Source organism: Pleurodeles waltl, chromosome 6, assembly GCF_031143425.1.
Source record: "Pleurodeles waltl isolate 20211129_DDA chromosome 6, aPleWal1.hap1.20221129, whole genome shotgun sequence".
Taxonomy (NCBI): domain Eukaryota; kingdom Metazoa; phylum Chordata; class Amphibia; order Caudata; family Salamandridae; genus Pleurodeles; species Pleurodeles waltl.
The window spans coordinates 237,249,966-237,269,775 of NC_090445.1; the positions used below are offsets into that span (position 1 = coordinate 237,249,966).

Consider the following 19,810-nt stretch of genomic DNA (forward strand, 5'->3'; position numbering starts at 1 on the left):
CAGAAGTGTTAATTGGGAATTTATAGTAATAGGATGAAGCTTGCGATGAGTAAAGGAGGGATGGAGGAGGGAAGAGACTGTGGAAAGGGTTAAGGAGATCATAGTAGCAAGAGGGGTTTTGGATGAGTCAAAGGTGAGATAAATGGGGGAGAATTTAGTAGGGTTGTTTAGGAGATCATGGTAGTAAACTGAGGTTTGGGTGAGCTGGAAGAGGAGGAAGAGCTTAGGCAGGGTTATTTTGGAGATGAAAGTAGTAGACTGAGTTTGGGATTAGCAAGAGTGGGGATGGAGGACAGATTGATAGAGACGTGACATATGGTGATAGGTAGACAAAGTAAAGCTTACAAGAGAAGAGTACATTTATATTATTTAGTGAAGTCTACATAATGCTTCTTTGTTATTTGTTTTCTTTGCCAGCAGAGTGAGAAATAGAGTTCGCTCCGTGCCCGTCACCATATGGTAAACATATGTTAATTCAAACTACATTGTTTTTGTTATTTTACTAGCTGCCTTTTGAATTATAGATAACAAGACTCTTGTCCTAGACTGATGTATCATTAGGTGTCTTATCAATGTCATTGTCTGAATGACTTGTTAACTTCACAGGTTCTTGGAAAGATGAGGAAAGGCGCCATCTATGTCAAAGGTAGACATGCTGATGAGCAGGCAGAAAATTGAGTATTGCCCTGCTTAAAAAGGAGTCTGGCCTTAGGGGACATTACATCACCAAACTTGAATAAAACAGCAGAACTACACAATTCAGCGGGGTTGTCATTCCCACCACAGTTCATACGTGAGCATTTACACAAACTGTGGCACAGTCTCCAATGTAGGAGCTTCTCTTGTGTCTATGGGATTTCTACCAAAGCATAGATATATATTAGCCACATGTGCAGTTCATTAGGTCTCTATTCCTATAGATTATTCATAATAAGATCTGCTGTTTCTCCCCTAAATAGAATTGCATTAGAAATAGTCAATATTGCTGCTGTAGAATATGGTGTTCTCATGATGTAGCTCAGTCTTTCACTCATGAGGCCTTGTTACTGCATTCGCACACTGCTGGTGGCATTCTTCTTGCTCTGAGCTTTCAGCGGCCAGTCCCCTGACATGGAACCAGAGCAGTGACTTTACTCAGAAATTGTCCACAGCAGGTGAGTAACACAGCAGGCCTGCCCACGTGTGCCTATCCTGGCAGATGGTGTCTCCGGTCCGAGATCTGATACGTGGTCATTGCAGGTAGTTGTGCCTTCCCGGCTGAGAAGAGGCTTCTACTTTGGTGACAATGACAAGTCTTCCCAGGTCCTCCACTGAACTGGCTTGACGTCACAAAGCACCATGGCTTCGGGCATTGCAGAGGTGTCAGACAGCACATGGTTACCTCTCCGTCTTGGTTTTTGTACATGTCAACTGTGAGCGAGAATAAAACCCCTCATGTCATGGGTGAGCTTCAGCTTTGCATGTCAGCAGCGTCTGGGTGTTTTGCTCACCAGAAACAGATGTCTTCTCCTGGACAGTCTCTCCTCCTGTAGGTCCAGGCAGTCTCCCCCCATCTGAGCAGGCAGGCTTATAGTTGGCAGGCAGACCTTCAGTTTCTTCAGCAAGTTTGCAGACTTCAAGGGGTATGGCCACGCCGATGACCAAGATGGCTGCACGGTGCTAAAGCTCCAGTGTCGACCCCTGAATCCTAATTAAACAGGCCATATTTAGTATCAATGGTCATCATGGGCCCATAATATGTAGGGCACTGTGAGCAGACCTGGGGGGGGGAAGTTGGGTGGCTGCAGCTTGGTGAATGTGTGCTGCAGCAGCTGTGCAGAGCTAAACCGTGTGTCTGGAGGCCCGGCTCCTGCCTCGTAGACCCGCTGCCACCCGGGCCGCAGCTGAACATGAGGCCGTGGGCTACCATGCCCTGCCGCGTCACCAATGCTTCTTTCCTGCCCCAGTCACGCCTCGGATGCCTGCAGTTGGGCCCTGCGGCTGCCAGATACCATAGATTTAATGCCAATGCTGGGCCGGGATTGGCAGATCTGAGATGACTCTGCGGTCGCCTGGTGCGGCACTGATGCATACAGGCGGCAGATGGCTAGATGCATGCAAGTGCCCTCTGTGCTCTGGTAAGAGCCTACTCATCCCGCAGCCTTTCTCACCCTGAGGGGGTGATCCGTGCTCTGGAGTGCTTGCTGGTGGCTTGATGGGCTGCGCGCTGCTGGCCCTGATGAGCTGACTTACAGAGGGGGTAACTCCACACTGGCCATCTAGTCATACAGCTGTAGTGCAGGCGGTTGGCGAGGTCCGTGGTGATAGCTAGCACTTGCAGACACCCCCCCCCAGATTGGCCCCGCCTGGCCGGCTGTCTGAACCATCCGGCCCCGGGTGTGACGCCGGATCTCCAGTGCTATTCATCACCGCGGGGTGTGGGACCTACCTGCTACATTGGAGACCGATTAAGGGGACGCTGCAGGCCGTCTGCTTGAGTCAGCCCTCTGGTCCTGCTGAGGGCGCCTGGCTTGCAATTCTCATCACACTGGTCCTGGTGACGTGGGGGGTCCTTAAGAGCAGGGCACAGGTACTATCACGCTTGCTTTTAGCTATACCTACCCCCCTGCGGACATGCGTCCAGACCTGTGCATTCTTGTGCTGACAGTGGACCATGCTGATTACTTCTGGCACTGAGTTCTGTCCCCGGAACAGTTTGCAACCAGGATTTCACTGACTATGGTGCGCGGAGACCCTAGGCAGCACAAACTCCTATTCGAGTGTGCTAGGGAGGCCGAGGTCCAATAATGGCAGCCATCGTGGTGGAACTCCTTGCAGGGTTCTGCTCCATAGACGCTCTGTTTGACTCCCATATGAACCGAGTAAACCTCATGGGGGGGTGTCTGGACCACCAAAATGTCTGGCTGAAAGGTGTAGAGGAGTGCATTTCAACTCTAGAGGACGAGTCAGCGACCGTGACTAAGAGTCTAGAGAAAACAGAGAAAATCCTCAAGTTTATGGCCATTGAGACCTTGAGGCTAGATCCTACCGCTGCAACCTGTGCACTTTGGGAGACGCAGAGTCCACAGACACCGGGCAGATGGATCTCTTTGTTGAGCGCCTTCTAACAGAACTTTTTGGCCACCAAAACTTTACACCCACCTTTATGGTGGAGCGCGCTCATTAAGACCGTGGCCCTCCCCAGGCGCCCCGCCGCGCCCCATTATCGCCTGTCTCCTCAATTTTTGGGATCGGGGCACTGTGTCTGGCCCGCAAGAAGGTCAAATTCAGCATCAAGGCTCCCAACTCTCCTTCTTCCCGGATGTCACCATAGTGGTGCAAAATGATGTGCAATTCGCTCGCTGCAAAAACGCCAAAGCCAAAATCATGCTACTGAAACTCGACTGACATAAGACATGCTCTATCCTGCCCTTTTGAGGATGGATGTGAATGGCAAGGCCCACTTTTTTGATACCCCTGTGGATGTCCTGGCTTTCTGTAAGCAGTACAACAAAGAGAAATCGCCCTCCTTCTGTGCCACTACTACCCACTCTCCCCCAGACTTGCATGCCTCGTCCAGCGCAGACAGGAACGCCATGAAGCGCATTGAATTGCCCACATTTTGTACACTCTTGGCCACTAAACCTGTGGTATAGTACCGCTTTGTTGTATTACCACCCAGTAAGGCCACACCCCAGCTACATTCAGCATCCCTTTTTTGGATCCTGCTGTTTCACTTACGATCTATAATTGGGTCCCAAGCACTGTAGTATTGTTCACCACAGAGATGTACACCACACTGCAGACTATTGGGGTATTTGTTTTTCATTTGTTGGTTATGGGTTGACGAACCCACTGAGTACTCATGTGCCCAATGTGGGTGTAGAGTGGAGGGAGACATCCTGGGAGTTGTGTTTATGTTCGTTTATCTTATAGGGAGGTCCCATCCTCTTGGAACTACAGGACTCCTGATTATACATTTTATTCTGCCCCACACAACACATGGACCGGCATAGACTACTGGCTACTCTCTGCCACACCATGGCTAAACAGTGTGACCCACTTCCCACACACTCTTTCTGATTCCCTCCCCTGTCCATATGTTGGTGATGTGATATGGGGGTGAGGGAGGCGGGCGTTAATCTACTCTGGCATTTCCCCTGTAATGCCCTACTCAACAAAATGTTTCAGTCCGAGCTTGGTACTTTGATTGTTGAATTCTTCGAGTTGAATAGGGGGGACGGTCCCCACGCAGGCCGCCCTCTGGGAGGCATTCATTAGGGGGATATGCATTACTAAACACTCAGGAGTGCTGAGCTCTAGGCAGCGAAGAAACTAAACTACGCAATATCGATAGCGCAGAAACACAACAACGGCACGGGCAGCAGTCATTGCAGCAGACTGCTCTACTGGACGAATTCATAGAGCTGGCTAAGTAAGAGGTGGCATTCCTGGGGAAACATGCTAGAGCTCGAAGATAAGGGGAGGGTGAGCACCAGGGCCGCACCTTGGCATGACTGCTATGCCCACTCAGGGGCAAAGCATACATCCCTAAGCTGCAGCTGTTTGATGGAGCCAGAGAGATAGTAACTTAGGTACTACACACACCTATACTCTGCCTCCACCTCTAGTGACGACGCAGCCAAGACAGAGTAGCTGTCTGAGGTAGCCATGGTCTGGATAATAGATGCCCAGCAGCAATTTCACAACGAGCCGATCTCCAGTGAAGAAATCATACAATCAATCAATTCCCTCGATGGGTCCAATGCTCCCAGCCTGGATGGACTCACGGGGTTTTCCAACAAGTCTTATAAACATTTACTAGCTCTGCACTTACTAGAGATGTACACTGAGTCTCTAGGCGCAGAGGCCCTACCCCCAACGCTGCGTGAGGCCGTGATCCCATTATTAGTGAAACTTGGGAAGGACCCATTCAACTGCCCCTAATTCCAGCCCTTGTCACTGCTTGATTTTAATAGCAAAATATTGACCAAAGTGTTGACGATCCGACTGTCCTTTTTGTTAGATCAGATCATTTCACTGTTGCAGTCAAGGTTCATCCCACATTGTTCTACCTCTCTGACCTGCATACCATCTTCTTGGTGCTGTACAGAATGTCCCTCATGGTGCCAGCGACAATTGCTCTACTAGACGCTAAGAAAGTGTTTGACTCTCTAGAGTGGCCTTTCTTATGGGTGACGTTACAGAAGCCTCGACTGCCCCACAAGTTCATCGTACTAGTCATGTCATGTATTCCCAGCCCGGGGCCTGCATATGGGCAATGGCTCTCTTACAGTCACTTTTGACATCACTAAAGGGACTAGACAGGGTTGCCCTCTTCCCCCTCCCCCACTTCTTTTTATTATAGCCATGAATCCTGTGGTCCGACTTCTTTTGGAAAAACATCTTCACCGCGGATAACAATTTTTTAAACCAGGCCTGTTACTCCTATCCTTACATGCAGATGACATTTTATTATTTGTCTGACATCCAGCTGAAAACATGGCCCTTGTAATCCAGGATGTTGGATGCGCGGAGGTTCTCCAGTCTCACTATAAACTGGAACAAAAACTGAACTCTTCCCACTCACTGATATCACCTCACCAATAGCAACCAAGATGATCCCCCTGAAGTGGTGTGATAGCCCTGTCCGATACCTCTGCATTTCGCTTGATTGGGAAAAGAGCAGGTAATCCGCTTGAATTACTGCCCAGCTATGGACAAGTGAACAAAGCAAATTGAACGGTAGGTTATGCTCCCACTTTCCATGGGCTGAATAGCTATCATAAAAATGGTACTGTACCCCCGATTTTTTTATCTTTTTCTAAATAAACTGCTACCCCTCACCAACGCATTTTTCTCCACACTACGGAGTCTCCTCATACGGTTGGCCTGGACAGGCCGTAGACCCTGGGCTGGCTGGGACACTTTGGTGCTCCCTTACAGCCATGGGGGGTTCACGGTACCACATTTCCAACTTTACTATTTGGCTGCTGTTAGACCTGACATCCTTAGGCTGCTCTTACCCCAGACTCTTTTGCCTTTCTCCTCCTATTTTTATGATCATCTTTTTGCCGACCTTAGGACTCTGAGCACTTTACCACTTCCAACCAGTGCTAAATGCATGTGCTTCTCCCCTAAAACATGGTAACATTGGTGTATCCACAATTGCAACAATTACATGTAGGAGCCTTGTAAAGTAGTTTAGCATATACCCCAGGCCTGAAAATTGAATGCTACTAGTGGGCCTGCAGCACTGATTGTGCCACCCACTTAATTAACCCTGTAAACATGTCTCATGCCTGTCACTGCAGAGCCTGTTTGTGCAGTCTCACTGCCATCCCGACTTGGCATTTAAAGCCTGTTGCCAAGCCTTAAACTCCCCTTTTCTTACATATCTCACCTCTATAGTAGGCCGTGGTAGCCTATAGGGTGTCATGCAAGTAAAAGGCAGGAAATATACTTTTAAGTTTTCATGTCCTGGTAATGAAAATCTCCCAAAGTCGTTTTTCATTACTGTGAGGCCCACCCCTTCTCATAGGCAAGCATTGGAAATTATTTATAATACTTTTAAGCTGTAACCTGATCTGAGAGAAGCAGTTGCCTTACGTTTAGTACCATTGGAATGGTAATAATAAATCATTTTTACTGGTAAGGTCAGATATATGATTACTATTTTAGAAATGCCAACTTTTAGAAAGTGGGCATTTCTCTGCACTTGCTGGCCTGTGTGCCCACAGCCTATCTCCAATACATCTTGGTTGGGCTAGGTGACAACTACCCTTGTGCGTTCCCTTCGGACACCCACAACATAGGATACTCAGCTACATTTGCATTCATCTGTGTACTGATGAGTCTTCCTGGGGAGGGGGTTGGGAAGGGCTCCCTCTTACATCTCAAAAAGTAGTGGCCAGAGCCCTCACAAGAGGGCCGATTACCTCCCACTGTTAGTGTGGGGCCAAGGCTGACCAGAAAGGGGGCCCTTTACACTTCTCAAGAACTCTTTGTAGTCACCCCCAGATCAAAGGCACTTTTCAGTGCAAGTACTGAGTCCACAACCCACTAAAAACAGTGCGCTTCTGGGTTCAAGGAAACGCTGCTGAAGTAAAGATTGCTTTGTGCCAGGATTGCCACTCTGCCAGGATTGACTGCTCCCAGGAACTGTGGCCCAGCTTTGCTGCGCTGCCTTGCTGCCTGTTGATCTCTGTCTGATAGCCCAAGACTCGTTCACCAAACCCAAAATAACTCAGAGCAGCTTGTGCTTTCTGTTGCTGCTCTCTACTTCGAATCACCCTGAGTGGCTTTGCCAAACTCTGCCACTTGCAACTTTGATCACCCGGAGCAGCCCTGCTGAACCTTTGCCACGCGCTACTTCGAATCACCCCAAGCCGCTTTGCGAAACTCTGCCACTTGCAACTTTCATCACCCGGAGGGGCCCTGCTTAACCTGTGCCGCTCGCTAGTTCAAACCACCACAAGCAGATTTGCCAAACTCTGCAACTTGCATCTTTGGCCATCCTGATTGGTTCTGCCAAACTTTGTAGCGTGCCGCTTCGATCTCCCGGAGCGGCCCCAATAGCCGCCGCCGCCATTATTCTCCATGCCCCGGGAGTGGCCTTGCTAAACCTGGCCGCTGCACCGTTTGCCTGCGGTCCCCACCTGCTTCTCTGGTGACTTTGAATCACCTGTCCGCTGCCCGCTGCCCGCTAGGACATTACCATATTCTGTGGAATCACAATGCACTCATGCTGAGGAATCCCCGGCACCACCTCTTTAATCGCATCATTGATTATCAATCTTGCTTTATTTCTGAGTCTGCAAAGCAAATATTCAACCAGTTGCGAATTGGATCTGTACCATGCTAATTTCAAATTAACTAGATAAACAAGCTTTATTTTTCTACATCCGTGTGGAGTCTGTTTTTGTGTTGTGTTCCTCCTGTGAATATTGTGTGTGTGCTGCAGAAATACCTTGCACGTTGCCTTCTAAGTTAGGCCTGCCTGCTCTGTGCCAAGGCTAATTTACGTCATGTAATTGACTTGCCTTCTCTAGGATTGTGGTCCCTACTTGGACAGGGTGCATACCTCTGCCAACTAGAGACCCCATTACTAACAGCTGCACCATGTATTTTTGTAATACCCAGTTCCGTATGTCATTCCCAAGCGTGACCAGGCAGAACCCACAGCACTCCCCTCTCTCCTTCGGAAGGGTATCCCACTTGACCCAATTGGCATACAGATACTTTTTATTACGTGCTGGGTGTGGAAGAAGCTCCTTCGTCTGCTCAAGTGGGACCTCCTCTGTTCCCCTGCACTGTCACTAGCAGATAACCAGTAGTTACCCCTCATGCGGTAAAGGCTGGTTCGATGTACGTTGTCTCAACATGCTTTACTTGGGTTCAGGGATCTCTTCCCAGATGGCCATGCTCTGTTGCACGCTGACGATGTGCAGTTTGTCAACCCAACCCCCATGGACCATTTTGTTTTGTGACACGTCCACAGCGCTCTGCTTGCACAAATCCCACTGGCTCCTCAGGAGTTCAGTTCCTTGACGTTAGTTATAACAGGACTCTGACGGGGGGCCTTTGGTGTCCAAACTCTACAACTCTTGTGTAGCATTACTGCCGACCCGAACTGGGCTGCTCCATAACTGACAAAATCTGGCATTACTGCTGCAACCAAACCAAGCTCATATAACCTAACAACAAACTTATACATTACAAATTCATCCAACGCCTATACACCACACCCAGTGCCCTGGTAAAATAGACCCAACAAGATCCTCCAACCACTCGAAATTCCATGTCGCAGACACTGACTTTGCAAACTTTACATGGTCCTGTGGCCCTGTAAGAAGCTTTTTGGCACAGTTCATACGCAACTCTCCTTAATGATAGGAGCTGACTTAGCGCATGACCCGCTTCTCGCCTTGCTGGGGTATGTGTGAGATGTCTCACGCGGGGCCTGTAGATTCACGGCTATAGCACTGCTTCTAGTGAAGCGTGAGATTTCCCTGCAGTGGAGTAGTTGGAGACGCCCGCTTTTCACGCCTGGCTGATATATACCACCGCCATGGAAAGGCTGGCGGTAGGGGGGACTCGGGGGTCGGGGGGCCCAGGCACAGCCCAATCTTGCATTTCACTGCCCGAATTTTGGGCAGTGAAATGCGCGACGGCCACTGCTGCACCCACTGCACATCAACATTGCCGCCGGCTCTATTATGAGCCGACTTCAATGTTGATGTGACTTTTCCCCTGGGCCAGCGGAAATGTCAAAATAGGATGCCACACATACCGCCAGCACTGGCGGTATTGTGGCACCCGCGGCTTCGGCGGTCTTTTTGCAAGACCGCCGAAGTCATAATGAGGCCAATCTATTTTCCACACAGCAAGTTGATGAGGCCCCTCTAATTAACACACAATAGTGAAACAGCAGCTGTATTGATAATGATTGTTTGTGACTGCTGACTTGACCGAGAGATGTGAACCTGTGGCAGTGAGCTATTCAAACCCTCTTGGTGCTTAATAGTTGTTTCATGTGTTTTAGTGACTTTTTCAGTGTTTAACAGTTTGCTTAATGAATAACTGCACCATAATATCACACATTTCTATTTTCAGGCCTTTTCAGGCCTGCAGACTCTATAGTCATAAATGTGAACTTGAGAATAAACAGGGAGGGAGCGGGAAGTAGAGAGGCTTAGCTCATGTTCCCCTGGGGCTTTGGGGTGCTCTGAGATTTGTCATACCTGCTCTTCTGAGGAGGCCTGGACTTAAGTGTTTCTAATTATACACTGTGAAATATTTTTTCTCTGTAAGTTCCTCACCAAAAGAGGTTTTGTAGTCTAATAATGTTCAATTTATATATTTTATTAAATGTGTGGCTTTATTAATTGTGATGTGTTTAGTAAATTGTTCATGTATTCAAAATGAAAGTAAATGCGTGTCATGTCTCCTTTTCGGCAGGTCGCTGTTTATCTGAGAATTTCTATGTGAGAGGGGATGGAACCAGGGTGTATTTCTTCACGCAAGGTATGTGGTGCCCATTACTGAGGGGCAGAGTAAGTGTTCTCTTTTATTGTGACTGAAATAAATGAGGCCCCAAGCCTCACTCATTAAGACCTCTGGAACTGAAATAGCTTTTTCCACACATTTATGTAGGATATCATGAGTTAGCTGGAGGAGAAGCTAGTGACGTTTATGTGCCGACCCATCACACCGCCGGGGGGCCCATGAATTTGATTTTTCATAGACGTGGTAGCTGCTTCTTGAGAGGGTAACAGTTGTTTTGTGAACAACGCAGGACAGCCTTCACAGCTTGTTAGGCAACTTTGGTTTAAGGGCCATTCTAGACACCCATAACGTTGTCGAGGTGTACGTGTTAAATGCAGATTGCAGCTGGAGTAGAATAATAATGAAGGGACTGCTTGACATTGTCTGAGCTATTGGAGACAGAATTGTTTATGATGTTGTCTCAGACTCGGAGCACCACAATGTCCTTGCACTGATTTGGAGTTGTATATAGTATCCTCTTTAGGACATCTGATTTAGATTGCTGAAGGCATATCTTGAAAATCTTCCTGGTATGGGGCCTTATTAATGTGTTTATTGCAAGAAGCACCTCTCTGTTTCTTTGTTTGCTTTATGGTGTCTAGTCTTTTTTTTGCCACCGATTGGCCTCTTATGCTCTCTAGTTTGACATTGTTTTTGATGCACTTCGGCCAGACATCAGTCATGTGTCGATAGATATGAGAGTCATTTTGTTGTGCTGTCCTGGGAATGGTCCAGTGATGCAGAGATGTTTTGTGTTGCAGAAGGGCAGTGGTTCTTAAACTGTGGGCCGGGGATACCCTGGGGTCCCTGAAGCCAACTCTGGGGGTCTGTGACTGCTTAGAAAATGAAATAATATTAATAGATGAATAAAGTGTATATAAGTAAAGAAGTAAAATGTGCATTTGAAAAATGTAAACGTTCTGTACATGTGAAGCCATTTGAAATTGGAGGCTAAAAATTAAAGTAGTATACTTGGATTGATTCGTGGGAGAAGTGCAAGTGCATCAAACAGAATATAGTATCGACAATGAGTGTACTCCATAGAATTTAAAAATGCTTCATCTGTGTATTGCTTTGCAGTTTAAACCATCTCAAATGCTTAGGCTGGAGGTCCACGGCTTCCAGTAATGACTCAGTGGGGTCCCCAGATTCCAATAATGATTCTCTGGGGTCCCCAGTATGCAGTAGTGATTAAGTGGGGTTCCACAGAAGTTTAAGAACCACTGTGGTAGAGTTTATCAGAAAGGCTTCAGGATTTGAGACATTATGAGAATTTGTTTTGACAGCTTCTTACGTTGTCCTGTTACATCTTTGTAGTGCCTGACTAGGATAGGTTATAGGCTTACTCTACTGCAAGTAGCAGGAACGTACCAAACTATCCTGTTTGAAAGGTTGAAGAAGATTAAAAGAAGCATTGTCTAAGCCAGAAGGTCTCGCCTAAGCAAGAGTTATTAGTTTTGCCATTTGATTTTAGAATGTTTCACACAAGCGTGGCTGCTGTTCAGCATTGCTAAATGTTAATGGCTTAGAGGAGAGTGGAGTGGCATAGGGAGTCATATAGGGAATAGAGTAGAGAGGAGTGATATAGAGTATTGTAGAGTTGACTTGGTGTATAGGGAGTTGCGTACATTATAGTAGAGTGGAGTATATTGTTGTAGAGTAGAGTTGTATAGAGTGGAGTGGCAGAGAGTGCCATGGAGGAAGTGGAGTAGCATGGAGTGATAAAGAGTAGAGTGGTGTACAGTGGAGTGGCATAAAGTGGATAAGTGTATCAGAGCAGAGGGACATAAATTGGATTAGACTGTCAGAGTGGAGTACACTGACACAGAGTGGCGTGGAGTGGAAAAGATTATTGTGGAGTGGCATAGCGAGGAGTAGGGTCATAGAGTGGAGTACAGTGTCTAGAAGTGGCATAATGTTGAGTGGTATAGAGTTGAGTAGTGTGTCATAGAGTGGAGTCAAGTGTTGCGGAGAGGCACCGAAGGAGTTGCATAGAGCGTCATAAAGTAGAGTGTTGTGGAATGGCACAGAGTGGAGTTGAGAGTCGTAGAATGGACTGCTGGTGGAGTGGTGTAGCCTAGAGTGGAGTGAAGTGTCACAGAGTGGAGTAGAGTGTTGCGTCATAGAGTGAAGGGGCGTAGAGTAGAGGGGAAGGGAGGGGGGTGTAGTGGTGTGTTGTCTAGTGTCATAGAGTTGTATGGAATGTCCGAGTTGAGTGGTGTTGTGTGGAGCGAGCATGATGTGGTAGCGCACTGCCATTGGAGACAACACAGTTGCAATTGGAGTAACCATTACATTTGCACAGACGTACAGTTTTAGTGATAAAACTATACAGCTCACAATGATAATGCGTGGATATGGCATCACCTAGTATATTGATTTGTTTTGATTGTATTAAAATACTTGTTTCCACTACACTTCACAATTACAACAAAAATGTACTTCAGTTTTGCTTTCCTAAGTCTGATATATTCTGAAATATTTGCACAGTTCATTTACAGACATCTACATTTTGTAGTGTGCTAGAACATAGCCTTTCCTTTCATATCCTCGGCAAGTTTGTCACATAAATCCTCTCACTTTGAAGTAAGGGAAAGAAAAGTGAACACAAAGCCTCCTCTTAAAATCCTGACATTTAACCTCAGTCAAATAGTGTATTGATGTGTTTTGATCATATAAAAATATTTGCTTCCACCACACTTCAGAATTACAACAAAATTTGCTTCTTTTGTGCTTTCCTACTTGTGATATATTGTGAAAGGTATTTCAGACATCTAAAGTTTACAGACATCTAAAGTTTGTTGTGTGCTAGAAAATAGCCTTTTCTTTCACAACCCCAGCAAGATTGTCACATAAATCCTCTCACTTTGAAGTAATTGAAAGAAAAGTGAACATGAAGCTCCCTCCGAAGAACCCGATATTTGACCTCTGTCTTTAAATGCTCAGGAAATGTGACAAGAACAAAATGTAAGTGCCTGTTTACAGAACGCAAGCACATCTCTGAAGAAAATAAGGAGGCAGGTAAACAGACTATGGTGGTCATTACAATCTCTGCGGTCTTTTTGCAAGACCGCTGAGGGACCGCCGTGCTGAAGACCGTCAGTGCAGGCGGACGGAGAGCTGCCAGCAGCCATACTGGCGGTCGGCGGGGAAGTGGAGGTTGCTCCACCTCCACAGCCATGTCAACAGAACACCGCCCACCGAATCACGTTCCGTGATCCGGCGTGGCGGTGTTCTGTTGATGGGGTGCTGGCGGCGGAGCAGCCCCTATGGATCCCGTCCCCTCCCGGAGTATCAACGGACCAGGTAAGTGGGGGGTGTTGTGTGCGTGAATGGAGGTGTGAGTATGTAGAGGGGTGTGTGAGTGTGTGTATGCCTGCGGGGAGTGTTGTGTTTGGAAATGTGTGCGTGTCTGTCTGTCTGTATGTCTGAATGGATGTGTTTGTGTATGCCTGTATGTGGGTGTGCGTGTATGACTGTGTGTGTGGCTATTGGCATGTTTGGTGATGTGTGTGCGGGTATGTGTGTTGGTGGTGTATGCATGCGTGTACGGTGTGTGTCTGGGTTGCGATGTTGGGGGTAGGGGTGGGGAGGGGGGTCCTGCCACCTTTGGGAGATAACAGGGGGGGCAGGGGGTGTGGGGGGAGGACACGTGGGTGGGGGAGACCCCTATCAGTGCCAGGGAAGGAATTCCCTGGCACTGATAGTGCTTACCGCCATGGATTTCATGGCGGTTCCCAACCCCATGAAATTCATGGCGGTCAGCCGGGTCGTGATACCGCCGGCGGTCTTGTGACGGCCGCCGGGCTGGAGACCCAAGTCTCCAGCCCAGCGGTCGTCTCCGCCCTGGCAGTCGGATCGGAGAAGTGGCGGATGACTTACCGCCATGGTCATAATTCCAGTCTTTTTACCGCCAATCTGTTGGCGGTAGGACTGCCACTTCTCCGCCAACCGCCAGGGTCGTAATGAGGGCCTATGTTTCATAGGAGGGAGTAACTCAAGCTTGCCAGCCTAAAACAGGTAAAACCAGCAAACAGAAAGCAAGCAACTGTGAGTTACAAAACACAAAGCCAGTGGTAAGCAATTAGACCTAATACATGCCCAGGGAAGCTTTCTGAATGTCCCCAAGAGGTCTTTTGCAAGCCAGACAGCTGTGCTGTGCTTTTGTTTGACCAAAGAAATGGTCCTTCCATGTTTTTTATTGTGTGAACATTGTCAAGTGCCTGTGTGGCACAGAACTGTCTAAGTGCATTTTCAGGGGTTGTATCCAGGAACTTGACTGATCAATGTTACAATCAAAGAGACATTCGTCTTCATTATTCAGTATACTCCTATACTTTCCAAGGATGGGGACAGGGTATTACGTAGTTGTGTGCAGAGTGAGACAGAATTACCTTATCCCTTCTTTCATAGTCTTGTGGATAATTGTAAAACGGGAAATTGATCCAATAAGAACGTAATTCAGTTGTTTCAAACAATATTTCTGTCCTACCGACAATATGACATTTGGTTTCAGAGATTAGTTTTCGAGTGTGCAGTGTGTGCTTTTGGACTCTGTGGATGTTAATAAACCCCATTTTGTTGTAAGGCCTGGTTTGCTTTGGGCTCAAGGATTGGGTTAAAGCAGAACACAGAGGTGGTCTTGCTCTGTGTGAGGCTTGGCGTGATTGATGTCAGCACAAAAGGGTGCTGTGTTCAGGTCAGATAGAAAGATGCTTTTTAGCGGGATCTTTGAAAAGCTACCAGATGTGGGAGCAGTAGCCTTTGGTTGGAATTGATTGAGTTATAACGTGGCATGCGCAGCGACGAAACACCTCATTGACTTTTTCCAAGAATAGCGTCTTTCGTTTACATGTAGCAAATAAACGGGTGCCTGTCTTTTTTAGCAATGCACTATTTACCCGTTCTCCAGCAGCACCAGGCAGTGAAGGAGCGTGTTTGATGCCACATACAGCTGCAATGGCAGTGGAGGCTCTATACCTATCGGGCGTGCCTGCTACTTAGCTTATTAAGTATGTAAAGATAGTGATGTGAATGAAGTGAGGCTGCTACTCAACTTCACACCTACAGCACAGCAAGCGTACATCCTTGTAAAATGAAATATCTTTATTAACTTCCATTGGTGGAGCGTTTGCCATTTATGGGTTGCAAGTAACCGTGTCTTGCTTTGTTAAAATTAAGAAAAAAAACCTATGAAAAAGATTTGTCAAGGGAAATAGAAATATTTATCCGTAACTCCTTGTAAGTGTTTGCAGATCTGTGTTTACTTATATCATTACATACGTTTTGTGGTAACTTTGTTAATGATGTCTAATGCCCTCCATGCTTTAACACACACATCAGAGCGCAGCAGGCCACAAGGCTACTGTTCTAGTCTTTCTTTTATTTCTTTCCATCACAAGTCTGCATCCAGAGACTTTGGTACCCGACCTTTTTAAATGCGCCTCGCTCATCGTGTATCGACTGCAGAATCCGGGAGCCCATTTTAGAGCAATTTAGTTACAGAGCTTGTGTGTGCCTTTATACCCATTGCTAAAACCACCATGGATCTAGGTCTGACAAAGAATGGAATTCAACTTGAAATCCTTATAGCCCTTTATCTAAAAGACGTTTGCAAGCACATTTGTGATGCGAATCCTGATGAAGTTTGCTGAGCAATGCTGAGTCAGGAGATATTTATATGATCTAGTACCTTCTGAAGTCTGATTTTATGTGAGCTGCATTTCTTGTCAAGCCCTTTAAGCTGGTGTGAAGGAACTTTACAATCTTTCTACACCAACAAACTGATAGTCTCAGGATCTGTGTTGATGAATCCCGTCTTCGGCCATCATTTTAACCCATGGTAAATATGGGAGATGGATTTGATCTGTTTACATCCTTTCCACGTGTGGCCCTGCCTGATTGGTATTTTTGCCCAAAATTGGAGGAAGCTGATAACCTCACAACTTGTAGAGGGATAATGTGCCAACATGTTTTTCTAAATTGTAAGCATTTGCCCACCCTTTATCATTGTTCTTAGAGACAGCATATTTTGTGCTAAGCATGTAGCCCACATTTCCATCTTCACCGGGCAGATGATGTCATACTATGACATAGCCCCACGGAAATTCAAGGTTGATCCTGCTTCTCATGTGCATTACCTTTCTGAGATGTGGCTTAATCCAGAGTGCAAGTTACCTGCTTACCTTTGCCAAATAGTATTTTTCTCCCTTTCTTAAACCATGGTTTCAAAAATTCTGCAGGTCTGTTGTGCAATTTGTCCATATAAATTGCAGTTTCTCTGGCTTACCTACTGATTTCCTCTGTGCTACAAATCCAGGTACACATGCCTACACAGCGAGGTTAGCATAACAACTGACATGCTATGTTGCGGCTGTTTCCTCATGATATATTAATGTCTCTAGAACAAAACTGGTTTGTATAATTGATTTTTGTCAACCAGTGTCCTGTATCTGTTTGTCAGAAGGGTAAGCTAGTCATGTTACATTGTAAGTCATGTGAATTGTGATATTCTGATTAACCATCAGTGTTTTCTTTTATTCTTTAGATGAGCTGGACAGACTCTTGACAGGTGCCGGTTTGGAAAAGGTGCAGAATGTGATTGACCGGCGCCTGCAGGTGAATCGTGGGAAGCAGCTAACAATGTACCGGGTGTGGATCCAGTGCAAGTACCGCAAGCCATTGCCTCCAAGGAGTGAGGCCAATGAAAACGCAGCTTAAAAGCAACAGGTTTACTTCAGGATGTGAGATTAAATTGGCCTCCCATGGATTTAACTGGAACTGTCTGCCATAGCAGTCACTCCATGTACTGAAGAGTCTGTTTTTTCCCCCGTCAGACTCCTTTCTCAGTTTTCCTGGTTCCTTTTGTGGACCACTGAAGAAGATCCGATCATCTTTTCTTTCCCACTGTAAAACTCAAGTATGTCATGTTTTCAAAAATCACCAGCTCCAGCCTACTTGTTAACATTTGTTATATTATTTCATCCGCTACTTTTGGCCCATTGAAATTAAACCTCCAGTGGGCCGAATATCACAGAGGACTACTCAGAGGCGAACCCTTTCTTCTTTAAGGCATTTTATTTTAAATTAATCAAAAAGCTTGTTTTAATAAATTGCTATTTTAGACGGTGCCATTAAATAAATGTGTCTTGACAACCACTTTTTGGAACTGTGTTGATTTTTGCAGATATTTGAAGGAGTTGAAGCAGTGGCGTAACGAAACTTAAGGGGGTCCCTGTAAAGTATCTGTAGGGGTCCCCCTGGACTCAGCTGAGGGGGGCCCACTGGAGCTCAACCTCACCCCCGCCTCCCCCTGCACCGCGGGGGATGCGGGGCCTTTGTTATGCCACTGAAAATAACTTTACTTTACCACACAGTCACACATTTCTCTCTGCTTCCCATCCTCACTTTAAACAAAAGATCTGAATTACTCATTACAGATATTTTCATTTGTGGCTTTTGGCCAATTGTAAAGTGCACAGTACTTGCCTCTTCAGCTTTAACACCTGTTGCAGGGAGGAACACTAACACTTAAGATTAAGCAAAGGGGATGTACTGATTTCAATATTGTACTATCCTCTCCTCGCTTTATGTGTATATTTGGTAGACACAAATGAGAGAAATACAGATTTTTTGAGAATTCCGTCTTTCTGTTTTCATTATTATTTTTTTGTTTTGTTTTGGGCATGTAGTTTTAACCTTTGCAATTAATTGACGGCAGCATGCTTACTAGGTGCAGCCACATATCCTTTGACAAGAGGTCTTCCATTTTGTCTCCAAATTGTGGATGCACTTCTGACAGTCAGTACTATAGAGAGCACGTCCACTGCCTCCTAGGTTTGAAGTCGGATTTCATTTACCTTGCAATCTTATAGCTGTTGGTGGATATGAATCATCTGTCTGAACACTGACACACTGCATTAATTTGGTAGTTATAGGAGTGCTTCCTTTATTATTGAAGTGGCTGAAATGGGAGGCATGTTGGTGGCGCTCAAAAGCTGAGAGTACCTCAGAGATTGATCAGTGTACTCCTGAACCTGGCTTTGAAAATATATTTGGTACGCAAGGCACATCCCAGAGCAGGAAATATATATAATTGCAAAGGTGGGAATGGAATGATGAAGACTTTCATTAGAATTGATTTAAAGATCACCACTGATTATAAGCTGGATCTACCCTTTAGTACCCAATGCTTAAACCATTACAAGGAGAATTCTTCCTTGTGCCCGAAGAAGGAAGGTTTTCCTGATTTACTGAAGAACAATCCCAGCATGTTTGCTAGAGGCCTTTTGGGACTGCCCCTCCTCTAATTTGAACTTTTGTTTCCTGGGCTTGCCCCCAGAACCAGGAGAGTAAGGTTACTGGTAGGAATCCACAGGAAGATTGGATCATCTCGCTGTAAAAATAGCCCTTTTTTTGAGTAACCTGTTCCTAGAAGTCTAGTACTGGGATGTTGAGAAGTGCCTGCCTGCTGAAGGAGGTCTACCTGCTGGAGAACTGGAACTGTCTGCCATAGCAAAGAGTCAGAGTTGTACTGAAACATCTTGTTCAATGGCATGTGTGGCTGTAGATCCACATATTCCTGCCATCTAATGTTGGGTTCGGAGTGTAACAAGTTATTTTTCTTTGAAGAAGCATTTCTGAGTCACATGAACTAGTCACTCCTTCTCAGTAATACTACGCATGGGCATCAAGTCCTTTGGTTTTGGACATGTATTTTGTTAACTCTATTTTCGACTTGCTCCGGTACGAAACTTTACTTCCGTCTATCTTTTATTCAATTATATAGTTCCTTTGATTGCGAGTTTCCACATTTTGGGTTCGTACTTTCGAAGTAGTCCGGTCCAGTTCTGACCACACGCCCTTCAGGGTGGGCCTCATCTGGTTTTGGGCCTTCCTCCACGTGGCATAGAAGAAGAGAATGTCAATCTGTTGGAATGGACACTTTCATTTCTGCCCTCGATGCCACTCCAAATTCCCCCACACCAACCATCATCAGGTGTGTAATCTGTGCCTCTCTCCTGATCACCAGGAAGCTACCTGCAATGCTTGCAGATCCTCCAGATCTAAGGTGACCATTCGAGATCGAAGAGCGCATAGGCTGGAGATGGCGCATAAGTCCCCAGAAGACACACTGGGCATCTTTGAGGAACAGCATGCACAGGTGGAACCCGAACAAGAGGTGGCCTTCTCCATTCTACTCGAGAGCCAAAAGGAGACATTGGTGCAGCCAGTGAGTGCTGTGACTCCATCTGTCTATACCAAGACTCTAAAAAAAAAAACCTTACATAGGTCACTGGACCGCCACCAGGCCATAAGCAGTCTTGAAATCCACTTCGGCGTCAACCTCTTCCACCTCGGTCCGAATGAATTCCACCAAACCTTTGGTGTTGAGCTCATGGACCTCAAGCCAAACTGCATCTGCTGCAGCTTCGGCACCAAAGAAGGTTTACCGTCAGTACCACAAACACAGGAGACCACTACTTTATAGCATGTGGATTCAAGCCAATCCTCCACTACACCTTCTCAAATCAAGCCGATATTAGAAGTTATGGACGCTAAACAGCGCAGCCTCCACATTCAGGAAGGGACAGGGTGTATTGTTACTTCTTCCCCTGTCACTTTTAAGAGGAAATTATAATTTCATGAGGCCTTAGACACTTCACCACCTTCAAGAAAGGCCTGTAAGGAAAAGGCCACCATTTCTTTGCCTCTTCCTTTTCCTCAACCATCTTCCTCAATACCTTCAATTCAAACTTCTCCTCCACCCCTTCCCCGTTCTCCT

General features: G+C 46.3%; 1 protein-coding gene across 1 annotated transcript in view; it reads left to right on the top strand.

Annotated features, from left to right (window-relative positions):
• Positions 1-17,184, top strand: part of METTL2A (methyltransferase 2A, tRNA N3-cytidine) — a 91,669-nt gene extending 74,485 nt beyond the window's left edge. Inside the window, exons 8-9 of the mRNA XM_069237984.1 lie at positions 9,940-10,005; positions 16,574-17,184. Of these exons, the coding sequence (XP_069094085.1) occupies positions 9,940-10,005; positions 16,574-16,746 (239 nt within the window). The 3' untranslated portion in view covers positions 16,747-17,184. The remainder of the gene's footprint in view (positions 1-9,939; positions 10,006-16,573) is intronic.
• Positions 17,185-19,810: the final 2,626 nt, after the last annotated feature.